The 13209-nt window shown below is 34.7% G+C and overlaps 2 protein-coding genes across 2 annotated transcripts; one reads left to right on the top strand and one right to left on the bottom strand.

The window, feature by feature from the left end:
• The first annotated feature begins 3218 nt into the window (after nt 1-3218).
• On the top strand, nt 3219-7646 carry LOC143546076 (PI-PLC X domain-containing protein At5g67130-like). Its single transcript, XM_077037821.1, has 7 exons — nt 3219-3476; nt 3934-4071; nt 5876-5974; nt 6071-6374; nt 6448-6671; nt 7166-7252; nt 7333-7646. Exons 1-7 carry the CDS (start codon nt 3264-3266, stop codon nt 7495-7497), a joined length of 1230 nt encoding a protein of 409 aa, XP_076893936.1. The 5' UTR covers nt 3219-3263; the 3' UTR covers nt 7498-7646.
• A 114-nt stretch (nt 7647-7760) lies between these two features.
• On the bottom strand, nt 7761-9972 carry LOC143546066 (transcription factor SPATULA-like). The gene is made up of 5 exons (XM_077037813.1): nt 9748-9972; nt 8614-8718; nt 8473-8538; nt 8329-8394; nt 7761-8245 (listed from the first exon to the last, which is right to left on the bottom strand). Exons 1-5 carry the CDS (start codon nt 9970-9972, stop codon nt 8012-8014), a joined length of 696 nt encoding a protein of 231 aa, XP_076893928.1. The 3' UTR covers nt 7761-8011.
• Between the last annotated feature and the right edge of the window lie 3237 nt (nt 9973-13209).

Raw genomic sequence — 13209 nt, 5'->3', positions numbered from 1 at the left:
ATTGCCCATAAGCGCATGACACCATTTAAAGCAACAATATTTAACAAACTCGTTTAATTTCACAACATCAAAAGTCACATAACAATACTTGTTCATACAATAAACATAACAAAACATAGCAAATAAATATATTGTTCATTTTACTAATATCGTAATGGTATTTGTGACGTTTTATTCAAGCTCCCAATATCAACCTAAATGCAAACCTGTAATATTTCATAAAATAAAGTTTGTCAACACAAAGGTTGGTGAGCAATTCATAGTTTTGAAACAATATGTATATAATAAGAAATGTCCACAATCTTGTATACGAAAAAATAAATAATAGCAATAATTTAGATAATGAAAAGAATTATAGTTACCGTTAATAAGAATACATTAACGACACCTTGCTATAAGGGGTTGCCAAATAGACTAGGATTTATAGTTACCGTTAATAAGAATACATTAACGACACCTTGCTATAAGGGGTTGCCATATAGACTAGGATTTATAGTTCAACCAACCGAAAGCGGTAAACACATAAGCATATAGGCATGTACGCATAGAACACCAAATCGAGCAATTATTTATGTAAAGTATACAATAACGTTTGTGGTTTAAGACTCAAGTATAAAGTATTTAATTTGGATAAGTATGAAATGTCACCCCCAAAACGAAAGATGGAAAACGGGGTATGAAAGTACTCACTTTTAAGTAAGAAACTTGATTCGGAAAAAGTCGGGTAATCGAAAGAACGGGTCTAACGAGCAAAGCCTAAATAAAAATAAAAGCCTTGTATTAGATAGGTTGTCTTGAAAGTCTTTTAATAAATTAAATGTTTGAGAAATGTAAATAATTAAAGTTCAATGTTTAAAATGTAGCTATTTAAGAAAGTTATAACATTAGTCCTTTTAAAAATGTAAGTTTGCTCGAAACCGGGTTAAAGTATAGAGACTTAATATTTACTCAGCCTATGTTAAGTAATAAGGTGGGTAAAAATGCAAGAATGCAAGTCCCTTTGGAATAAAGATACTAAGACGGGTCTTTAACAAGTGTTCGGGTTGTTAGTTCGGGTCTTGATAATTGGTCAAACCCAAAGTCAACCTTCCAAAATAATAATGTCTTAACCAAGTATGTAGTTCTATTGTTTTAGAACTAACAACGCACATTAAGAGAGTGTTTGGTTTTGTCGGTCCAAACTTTGTTATAAGATCAAGTTGGACTCAACATTCCAAGTACTTTAATAAAATATTTAAAATCAGTTTGTAAAGTATTTTTAAATAAATATACAAGTCTTGATTGGTAAGGCACACTTGTGTGTCTTAAGCGAGTGGAAATAGGTTTAGTTCGGTTTGGTTCGGTTTCCATCTCACAATAAGTTTATAGATGGTTTCCACATGCCCAAATAGCAAAGGACTTGTATAATAACTTATAAATGTTGAAACTTAAGTTTTACAACCTAAAAGTTAACGATAAAGTCTTTAAACGAAAGTTTGGTTTTCGGTTCGGATCTAGTTTCGGGTTAAGACCGAGGTTAGAATCTACAAACCCATAACCATAGAACTTATAATAATGATTTTAGAAACTTGAATCTAACATAAAGCATGTTTAAACAATTATTTAACAAAACTAGTAAACAAAGTTCGGTTTACGGTTTAGAGCTATTTACGGTTAAACCGAGGCTAGACTTTTCAAACCCATAACCATGGAACTTCATAAATATGATAAACAAACTAAAATGAGCAGAAGTTAGTCATTGTTAGTATGTATAAACAAGTTATGTAGTTATATGTATATATATATATATATATATATATATATATATATATATATATCAAGAACACGAAGTTCTCCATGTAGCCTTACCTTACGAGGCCTGAAACTTAAACAACCGAGGCCGGATAAGTAACTACCAAAGGTAACAAGGGGTGTATATTATATATATGTTGTGTCATATACTTCAAGTATTAATAAGAGTTAGTAAGTTAGTTAAAATGTAAAAACTACATCAGTTTGACTTTAAAAGTCAAACCCGACATAAATATGAAAATAACATTGTATAATCTTTGAATTTGGGTGAGGAAAGAGTTTATGAGCAGGGATTAATGTGGGAAAGGGTTGGGTATTTATAGGAAGTGATTAATTTGATTAAACAAGTTATTTAGAGGGTAAAACTCGGATTTATTGGATAAAAGAACCAACAAGGAGACAAGTTATTGGATAAAAGAACCAATATGGGTCTCCCCCATCGCGTGGCGCGATGGGGTGGATGGCCAAAAATTCCAAAGTTTCAAAATGACATTTTTGGCCCCTGAAGTTCGTTTTAAGTTATTTTAACGCGTTTTAAGGCTCGTAAAGGATGTTTTCAATACCCAACAAGTATAAAAAAAATATTGTAACATAAAAACCATCATTTTGATTATATCATAAGTTTCGGTTTATAAAACAGGTCGGTTTACATGATAAACGGATCAAAACGAATACAAATGAGTACAAATGGGACCCGATTTTGACAAATGTCACAACATGGTCAAGAGTTGGGAGACATATGTAAAAAACAGCAAGCAACGTAGCAATTAATTGGGAGGGACATAGCGTCGATTGTTAGTTCATGGTTAGATGGGACTGCAGATGAGAAAGAAACGTTGTATTATGTTAGGGCCATTTTGGTCTACTTTCTCATTCAACGTCTTTTTAGTGAACTAGATGTTGAGAATTCCATTAGAGTGAATGAAATGTAGCCAAGCGCTCTTAATGTGAGTGAATCATACATGTCCATCTGAATGGAGCCATTCAGTCCTAAATAAACACTCCCTAAGAGTTGAGAGAGTTACGATCAAAGAGGAAGAACCGAACGCGAATCAAACGTAGTCAAACTTAAGGCCCTTACACACAACGTCAAAAGCTTTTAGCTTATTATTATTATTATTATTATTATTATTATTATTATTATTAAAGCTGAGTCATAGTCACCCCTAATTAATCTTGTTTAGAAATGCAAATTTAGAAAGAAAAGGTCAATTTACGACAAAATTCGAAATTTCATGAAGTGGGATATTTGATTATTTCAAGCGGGTCCACTCATCTCGTGTTAACATTTACACGTCTGCCTGCGTAGCACCCCCCTTTCGATTGCGACTTACGAGCCACCTGTCATTTTGCTTCAACAATTTCTTTTTCCTTCCACCAAATAATAATAAAAACCAAACGGACCACTCTTCTCATTCTCATTCTCATTCTCATTCTCATCATTTCATTTCACCGTTGACAAGACAGACAACATGCGGCGATCCGACCACAATCTCGTCATCATCATCGCATTCGCCCTAACACTGCTTCACATCTTCCATTCTACTTCATCTCTCAAGATCGGAGAAACATGTTCCACCACCACCAACAACTGCGATTCCGCCTTACGCTGTGGCACTTGTCCCGCCAGTGGCAACACGCGCCCCAGATGTGTTCGAATTCAACCTACCACCCCTACTTCTAAGGTTTTTATTATTTCTCTCTTTTAATTATCTGCTCTGTTTTTTAGGGTTTAAGGGTGTGTTTGGGATTCCTTATTTTCCTCTTCTTATAAAATAAGTCCTTCTTATGTTAACAAAGTGTTTGTGAACACATAAGGCCTTTTCTATTTCTCCTTATCAACAAAGCCAAAATAAGGGTTTTCAATAAGTTGGAGGTTGCTAACTTATACCCATACCCATTACACCCTTCCAAGTTCCATTCCCCCATTGCTAAATTATATTCATTTTGGTCATTTTAATCAATAAGTTAAATCAAACACTTTTAAAAAAATAACTTATTATCTTATGTTAATCCAAACACTTTTTATGAAACTCTTTATTAAAAAATCATAAGACCTTTTTAACCCTTTTTACTTTAAATAAGGAATCCCAAACACCCCCTAAGTTATTTCGAATAATGGTTTAATTATTTTCGGAGCAGGTTAATGGGTTACCGTTTAATCACTACACATGGCTCACAACTCATAACTCATTTGCGGTTTCGGGTACCAAATCACCCACCGGGTCCCCGGTTCTGGGTCCGGCTAACCAGGAAGATGATGTTGCATCTCAACTAAAGGTATGTCAAACTTATCTTTCAACCTCTTTAAAATCATGATTAATAATCCCGGACTAGTGAAATTAGTATGTGCATCGGTGGTAGTTTCAAACGCTGTATAAATATAAATAAAAATAAAAATAAAAATAAAAATAGTTGACTAGCAATTAATTGTAATAAATATTTGATGTTAATTTGTTCACGACTTTTGTGCTCATGCGTAAGCAAAATTAACGAGTCAATAAGTTGGTTGAGTCGGTCACATTTTATTAGCAATATTATATCTTTGTTTGAAGTTGAATTTGTATTTGAATGTTACACAAAATAAACTTTTACCACGTCTATGACTTTTGATGGTGAGTTTTGACAGATGTAACGAGGAAGCTTTATGAAATAGTTGTTAGGCTGAGGGGTGTGGGGGGCGCGAGAGGGGGCGCGAGTGAGGGCTCCAGCCAATAATATTGTGACGTGTGGCAGAGAGAGAAACTTGATAAGATGGGTGTTGGTTGTGGTGCTCGCGCCCCTGGCCCTGGTGTGGAGGGGCGCGAGAGGGGGCGCGAGCGGTTTTTTTTTTTTATTTTTTTATAAATGTATTTAAAAAACGTATTATTAAAAAAACTCATAAATTATTTAAAAAAACACACATTAATTAAAAAAACACATTAATATCTAAAAAAAACACCTTGTGTGCAATACAATATACAAAAGAAATAATTAAACAAAACACAAATACACAGCAGAAAGACTATAAACTCACAATATACAAAAGAAATATTTAAGCAAGACAGACAAAAAAAAAGAGTATGAACTCACAGAGGCATTTCAACAAACACTTGGTGTGCAAATAAAAAACATGTAATAATAATAATAATAAACATCATCAATATTCGTAATCTGTTACCGACCCAGAAGAGAAAAAGTAAAGTAGAAGCTTCAGTTCTTAATGGAAATAGGCTCTTCACGCATTTCCAAAATCCTTCACGCCAATTTCCAGCCGCGATCACCCTTGCGCCCGCCTCTTTTTCCGTGCTCGCGCCCCTCTCGCGCCCCTCTCGCGCCTCGGTGGTGTGGTGCTCGCGCCCCGGGGCGCGAGCGGATGGGCTCACGCGCCCCCTGTCGCGCTCCACACCCCTCAGCCTTAGTGAAATGTTATTTTTAAATATAGTTGATTAATTGGTTAGGTGGGGAATAAGTAGTCAGTAAATTATTAATTAAGTTATTGTTTTATCTTGAATGATAAGCATCTAATCTGTTTAATATTCCACTTGTCTGGGTGGGTGGTCATGGAATTATTAATTTTGTAAATAAATGTTTTTCAATACCAAAGCAGCGAAGTTTGCATTTGTTTTCTAGAAAAAGTATGATATTTTCAATTCTACTTCTATTAATAATATGTTAAAAAAGAACATGTCATGTGTGTCTATTAAAAAGTTTGTTCTGTCGCTCAATTATTAAAAGTTAGAACAATTAACTTTGTGTTCAACAAATATGGACCTTTTCTTTTTTCTTCACATGTATATATATTTTTATTTTTTAAAGAATTTTTTTAACATAGTTTAAAGTTCTTCTTGACGTGTTATTGGCTTAAATAAATCATTTCCGGTACTTGTAAAGGTTTTCAACTAGCATTGTTCGTTATCTTGATGATCTTTAGATCAAAGCACAAACAATGTGCGGTTTCTATACAACTAACTGTAATAAGAAATTGAATTCGACAAAAGAAAACGTGACATACATTTTGTATCGTACATTTTTTAGGCGATACTGTTAGTTAAAAATAATCCAAGTACATTACAGATAATAGATTTATTGAAACTTTATGTAGAATGGAGTTCGAGGACTAATGTTGGACATGTACGACTTCAACAACGACATATGGTTATGTCACTCCTTCGGCGGTAGATGCTACAACATCACAGCATATGTGAGTACATTAACTCAAAACAATAGTACAATACTATGCTTATTATAGCAATTATACATATAATTTAAGTTATGGTGTACTTAACTCAACTTACAGCAACCAGCTATAAACGTGCTCCGCGACATTCAAAAGTTTCTACAAGCAAATCCATCAGAAATCATCACCATCTTCATCGAGGATTACGTAACATCCCCAAACGGTTTGACAAAGCTTTTTACTGCAGCTGGTCTCACTACCTACATGTTCCCTGTAAGCCAAATGCCTAAAAACGGCAGTGATTGGCCTACGATCACCGATATGGTTAAGAAAAATCAACGGTTAATTGTTTTCACCTCCAAGGCATCAAAAGAGGCTTCTGAAGGGATCGCGTATGAGTGGACATACGTAGTTGAAAATCAATGTAAGTTTGTTTTCACGTAGGTTTAGTAATATTAGCTTTTTTGTGGTTAAATGAATTTAATTGAAATTTGTAGATGGAAGCGAGGGACAGATTGCGGGTTCGTGTCCTAGTCGGTCTGAATCAGCCCCGATGAACACGACATCGCGAGCGTTGGTTTTACAAAACTACTTTTCGACTAATCCTAATGTCACTGGAGCGTGTATTGATAACTCTGCTTCGATTATTTCCATGCTGAACACATGTCAGATAGCTGCAGGCAATCGTTGGCCAAATTATATTGCTGTTGACTTTTACCAGGTAAAATTTTGGTGTGCATTAGTCGGTTTGGTTTGATTTTGGGCTTAAACAGAACCACAATTGAAGTTTTGGTTTTCATGTGGGTTTGGTTCGTTTATGGGTCGTTTTCAGTTTTACATTCGGCCATTTGGGTTTGAAATGTTTGGGCCTCAAAAAATTGACCCAAAATATTAGAGACTTGGGCCTCATGTTTTTTTTGGGTTAACTTCCTGCTAATGAATTTAGGTATTAAACTTTTGACCCAAAATAATAGTTTTGGCTGTAAATTTAATGACAAAACATTCAAACAAGTTCTGTGTGGCTCGGTTTTGGACGGTTCGGTTTTGAAGCTAGTGCATAATCGAAACTGAACCGTCATTTCTGGTTTCAAAGAAAATGAAACCGAACCATTGATTATTAGTATAAGTGGGTTCTTGCGGTTTTGGTTTGTTGGTTTTTATGTTTTCGATTTTTTGTTCACCCCCTGGATAATAATCGAGTGTTTTTGGGTACAGAGGAGTGATGGTGGAGGAGCGGCTGAAGCGGTTGATGTAGCCAATGGTCATTTGGCATGTGGATGTGATAACATTGCTTATTGTGGGGTATATTATTTAATTCAGTTTTCTGTGAATTTCTAGTAATTTATTTGATAAATGCATTAAATGAACAAATGGGCGTGCAGGTTAACGGGACATGTAACACACCGGTCTTGTCACCTCCACCACCAGCACAATTTTCGCCCCAAGGTTCTGGTGGTTCGAGCCAGGGTTACTCACTTCATGAAGTGGTTCGACTACAATGGTTTGTTGGTGCACTATTGTCCACCTTGTTCTTGTTATTGCTGTAAGTTTTGCCTAGCTGAAGAGTATTCTCTTGGGTTAAATTCTTTTGCGGCTGACTACATGCACATTTGTATATGTTTAACCACTTGTTGCTTATGTTGTATCGAGGATGCTTATGATTCCGTTATATCTAATTGTTCGAGTTTGGTGGTCATTGTTAAGGAACCTCAACATATAGGAAACTCGAAACCCTATATAAATCTATAACGGGCCCGTGGATTAATTACTACTAAACTTTAGTTATAATATTTACTAATAATTGTCTACATATATAATCGTCATTTTGCGTGATTTTCGTTTTCTTGATGTTGAATTCGTAAAAAACGAAAATACATTTGCAAGCTGTATGCATAAACCGACACATCAAAATTCGGATCAGAAAATCTAGAAAGGTTAAAGTTTCTTATCGGAGTGGCAAACCAACAACATTCGAACAACGTTAAAGAAACTAGAACTAGATAACTAAAAGTTGAAAACAACACGATTAAATCATAATCAATGTCTTGGAAGGATCAGAAACTAGGATGATCCGAGTTGAGTTCCGAATGAAGGGTCCTGATTGATTGTTCGTGAAAAGTCGAGTACTGGTGGTCGGTTATGGCTAAGCATGTGGTTCACAAGCGGTCCATGGTTTGCTGTCATGTGGATGGACTGGTTCCCGTGGTTCAGGCCAGTGGGTCGATGGTTCGGTTGAAGAACACCTTGTGGTGAACACATGGAGTACAAATTTATCCCATTTCTCATTGTTAACATCTGAAACATTAATCAACATATTATAAGTACAAACTGATTAATTTTGACATTTATTAGTTAAAATGGTTGGAGGCCGGTTGTACCTGCACTTGAAGCTGGAGCTGCTTCAGATATTCGATGGCTTCGTCGAGCATAGAAGCCTTGTCAGTCTGATGAATCAATCATGTAACATGAAACAAATGTTAAAAAAACATGTTTTTATGTTTGTGACACAAATAGAGACAAACCTTATTTGAATTTGGGATAAGTTTCTGTAAGGCCTTCATCTTCTCATTTATCCGGCTTCTCCTCCTCTGACCGAAACAATTAGTCATTTATCAAATGTAGAACAACAACGTACACACTTTGTTACTATAATATATCGTTACCTTTTCAGACATGTTATGAACCTCGGCAGCACGTGTCCGTTTTGATGAGTTACGAGGAGGGTCTGGTTTTGCAGCCATTTCGTCCATCAAGTGTCCCAACCCCTCCTTCATAAGAGGGGAAACAATATAAAATAATTCATTTTAAATTGTAATTAGTTTATATACCTATAACCTACACATTCTTTGGTAATACAACTCACTAATGTGCAGGTGAACTTTACATAACTAAAACATAATATGAACGCACACATGAAAAAAATAAAAAATATGGACACATTTAATAGAGATATGCGTTCATTTTAAAACTAATAACATGTTGAAAATTAACTACGACAACGTCACACTATTTGTCCTATAAATTAACTAAAATATATTTAAATTTCATTATTTTTTACATTTATTTTTTAGATATGGTATTCGTTGCATTTTGTCTGAAAAATAAATGTACACATATACCGCATACACATGTAAGCATTGCTATATCTTTTAAAAAAGTGGAGATACATAGATTCATTTTACCCAACATGATTTTCCAAAGGGTTTTTCCCACTTATCATGTGGGTCGCAATTGCTTCATATTTGTCTTTTTCTACGCATGTGCAACGCAAATGTGCGCAGACACGCAACAAATTACCTAGTTTTCTACACACCAAATCGAACAGAATTTATAGAAAGTAACTTTAGATCTTTTATGTTTTAACATCTAGACTTAAATCATGTTGTAAACTAAACATTCACCCATAATTTATCATCTATTCATGTCAGCTAATACATCCAAAATGTCAAAACATGAAAGAAAAAAAATGTTTGTAGAGCAGAAATATAAATAAATATTTTTTAACATGTTTACCAAATCATAATATTTATTTATACTTAAACGTTTGTACAGTTATAATATTCACAAGTACGTTATGATAACATATAAGATGCGACATCAATATTAAATGCACACCAGATATATACTGGTTAGGTCCTGTGTTGGTACCGCCGGTAATTAAAGAGTAACGTTACTTTGAAATAAATAAAACATAATCATAAAGTATGTATGTGTACTTGGTTTAATATATATTTTCAGAACATTTATTAAAATAGATCAGAAAGTAAAAAATAGATATAGATGAGTATACAGACTACCTCACTTTCGCTATCATATTCATGATCTGGGTCGAAAGCAACTGAAGAAGAAGCCACATGAGCATTCACCGGAATATTAGCAGTGTGGCCGGTGGGGAGTTCATATTTGACTTGTTTGGAAGTGGAAGAAGAAGAAGCAGCTGATGATGATTTGAAGAGGATTTGGTGAAGGAGAAGAGATATGTCATCGGGTGGTGGATGATGATACATGTTAATGTTGGCCATTAATAAATATAAAAGCAAGAAGAGGAGAAAAGTAAAGGATATCAGGAATAGAACAAAGAAAGAGTTATGGGCTGGTTAAGCTTAAATAGGTAGCGACATGGAAATGAATAAATGTCACGCGCGGATCATAATACTCTCTCACAAAACTCCCATATTTTACAAATGATAAATATCAATACACTATATTATAAAGATAAAAAGTCCTTAAAATAATTATGTTGATCTTCACGTTTCTAACTTTAGTCATCAATTAGTTAAAATCCGTTGACGGTTATTTTGGGGATTTTAACTAATAGATTGATAAAGATATAAATGTAAAAATAACATATTAAAAGTTTTACAACTTTATATTCACATGATACAATACTTAATGTATTTAGTTAAGTAATTGCAGCTTTTTAAAGAGGTAAAATGATCTTCAAGTCACTATCCAACTACATTCAGTTCACTACAATTAATTCATACTATTTAATATTTACTAATTAAATTTTCTTCTTTTTAAATATAAGAGGATCTCACGTGTAAACATACCCATCATGTCCAATGTTGACTCGTCGACCGTTGTTAGACCGTACCCTCCTGATATGCGAGAAAACAGATGGAATTCGTAAACCCTCGCCCCCTGTCGGGTTCAAACCCAAGATTATAGCCCTGATTCATTCATTCACCTAAATGTCCTTTGAAACGGCCCAAGTGAGAATCAAACCCGCATCTCCACATAGCGAGGACATGTCTCTTACCACTAAACCAAATCAGTTGAATTCGATATTTTAATTTTAAGTATATCTTTTATTGAACTCTCTTTTAGCAATGCGTTTGGTATTATTATAATACGTGTTTGATGGGTCAAGCAGCATATTGCGTCAAAACATGTCACATAAAAAGAGTTGTTTCGGTTCAAGTCAAAACGGGTTTGGGTTTCGTCTGTTAGTACATTTATTGAAAACCTCTTCACGTGCTGTCGATCATATTAACACCTGGCACGTAACGCAATCTCAATTGCTTATTTATTTATATTTCTTTTTTCGTTTTCAAAACATGTTTTTAATGGCAAATGAATAAATTCCAGTTATCCATGGTAACCAAATGGCGACCCATACGCATGCGATTAGCATACAACAATTGGTAGCTCAAGCACAACACATCCTATTTGGCGCCGAAAATTCACCGTCTGAAGGCCCACTAAGGTAACACCCGATTGAGATCGGATTCGAACTTAAAACCTTGTGACCTCGATCCGAAATATTCACTCCCCCAATAGTGTTAGTTGAGCTAAAGCTCGTTGACTCAAAAATTTTTATAAACTATAAATTTGATAGCATAACGCTTCAAAACGTCCTCTAGTGTTTTGTACACAACACTTAAAGGAGAAGAAGGTGGGTCAAGTTTTTTCTCTAGCCAATGGAGAAGGAGGGGGCGTTTCTCCCTTCCGTCACTATACATGGTCTTATAAATTATAATAGAATTTTTATACCGATAATTGTTTTATTTTTTGAAACTTTCTAATTCGTACATTGATCTTATAGAGTAAACCTATACTTCCTCCACTCAAACATGAAAAGGGGTGGTTGTATGTTACGAAGATGGTGGAGATAGGCGTGGGGAACATTCATTCCCTTAATTAACTTGCAACAACACAAGTAACAGCAGTCTTTGTACTTTGCTCGGCACACGTGACCAACACTAACTTGTGCTGTTGTGCACAACTCCTTTGTACTTCCAACGTATTATTAAATTTGGTTATTGATTTTAATCTTATATTTTTTTCTAATCTTAATTATTAAAAGGTTATTACAAAAGTAGTTTGTAATAATTGTTGGAAAGTTACTAAAAAGTATTTTCTATGGATTCAGTAAATAAATAACTTTTTTATCTTTTTATAACCATCTTGACTTGATAAACCTGCACATTAAAGTATTGTGTCATCAAAAAATAAAAAATATAATTAAACCACCATGTGTACCTCCTTCTTACTTATCATCTATAGACTTGCTTATAAAAGCGTGTTATAACAACCAATTTATACGGAACACTAAGAACAAATCGTCTATGTAAATATCTAAAAACATTAACTGATTGTATATTTCTATGATCAATCCTAGGTTACAAATCGTGACGGTTGCATTGTTGCCATCTTTAAAGTATGATGTTTAATGTATAGAGGTTGATCGGCTACTAATTGAACATTTTATCATCAATGGCAAGACCTCGCAAACTTGTTTGTTATTTTAGTGTTGTATGGATATTTTGAGTAACTGAAATATTCTCTTAAGACCAAATGAGATTACAAACTACAGCCCGGTAGTAGGGTCTCAAGAACGGCAGCCCCCGGTGAGTTCAATGGGCAAAACCCATGGCAACAAGTTGCTTGAATTTGCTCATCGGTAGCTTTAATCATCGATATCAAAAATGTTTTTCGATACTAAATGAAGATTCGTATCAATTTTGTTATTTAGTAACAAACTAGTCTTTTACCCGGCGCGTTGCGCTGGGACAGGGGTAAAACCTAAGTGTTGTCGTTCCTAAGTATTGAGGCAGTAAGTCGAAGAGAATTTGGTCGGTTTTGGTTTCGTGCATTATTGTACCGGAACTATAACAAAATTTATAAATGAGGTGCACCATTGCACCAATGGAGTGGTGTCGGTCGGTAAAACCTAACATTTGTCAATTCTGGACGTTGAGGCGGTGAATCTACGCATATTCGGTTGGTTTCTGTCACATTCGTTACGGTACCGAAACGAAAATAAAAATAAAACGGCACTCGGTTGAATTTTATTACATTCCTTACAAACTAAAACTTAAAAGAAAAAAATGAAGTAGGCACACATGATTGGTGTCACCAGTGGTGGACCCAGGATTTTTGCCAATGGGGTACCAGTTTTTTCGGTTTACAAAATTTTAGGGTCGGTCGTTATTCGGATCGGGTCGAGACGAGGAACATAATAAAACACGGAAATATGGTGTCATTGGAAACGAGTAAGTGGAAAGAATCTAGATTAGAAATTAGATATAACATACACTTTTAATTCATTTTTATTCATACCCGAAAAACATAAACGTAAGCTATCTATAATATATATAAACGAAAACATAAAAATCCTACATGTCGCGATATGGTCGCTCCCCCTTTTTTTGGAGTCACCAGATTTGCTTAATTTTTAAATGGAGGCTTCTCATGTATTTGACCTGAATTCATGGGTATGTATCTTATCAAACCCAGATATTTCTTAAACGGGT

Source organism: Bidens hawaiensis, unplaced genomic scaffold (genome assembly GCF_021521415.1).
Source record: "Bidens hawaiensis isolate Kalapana, Puna unplaced genomic scaffold, B.hawaiensis_p1.1 tig00014201_1, whole genome shotgun sequence".
NCBI lineage: Eukaryota > Viridiplantae > Streptophyta > Magnoliopsida > Asterales > Asteraceae > Bidens > Bidens hawaiensis.
This window is presented reverse-complemented; position numbering and strand designations above follow the sequence as displayed.

What these genes read in the sequence shown, in the direction of transcription:
- LOC143546076 (XM_077037821.1), top strand. Translation starts at nt 3,264, where the DNA reads ATGCGGCGATCCGACCACAATCTCGTCATCATCATCGCATTCGCCCTA. An exon ending in ATACGTAGTTGAAAATCAAT is followed by an intron (nt 6,375 to 6,447) that starts GTAAGTTTGTTT and finishes TGAAATTTGTAG; the next exon opens with ATGGAAGCGAGGGACAGATT. An exon ending in TTGCTGTTGACTTTTACCAG is followed by an intron (nt 6,672 to 7,165) that starts GTAAAATTTTGG and finishes TTTTGGGTACAG; the next exon opens with AGGAGTGATGGTGGAGGAGC.
- LOC143546066 (XM_077037813.1), bottom strand. Translation starts at nt 9,972, where the DNA reads ATGGCCAACATTAACATGTATCATCATCCACCACCCGATGACATATCT. An exon ending in TTCATAACATGTCTGAAAAG is followed by an intron (nt 8,539 to 8,613) that starts GTAACGATATAT and finishes TGTTTCGGTCAG; the next exon opens with AGGAGGAGAAGCCGGATAAA. An exon ending in TTATCCCAAATTCAAATAAG is followed by an intron (nt 8,395 to 8,472) that starts GTTTGTCTCTAT and finishes TTGATTCATCAG; the next exon opens with ACTGACAAGGCTTCTATGCT.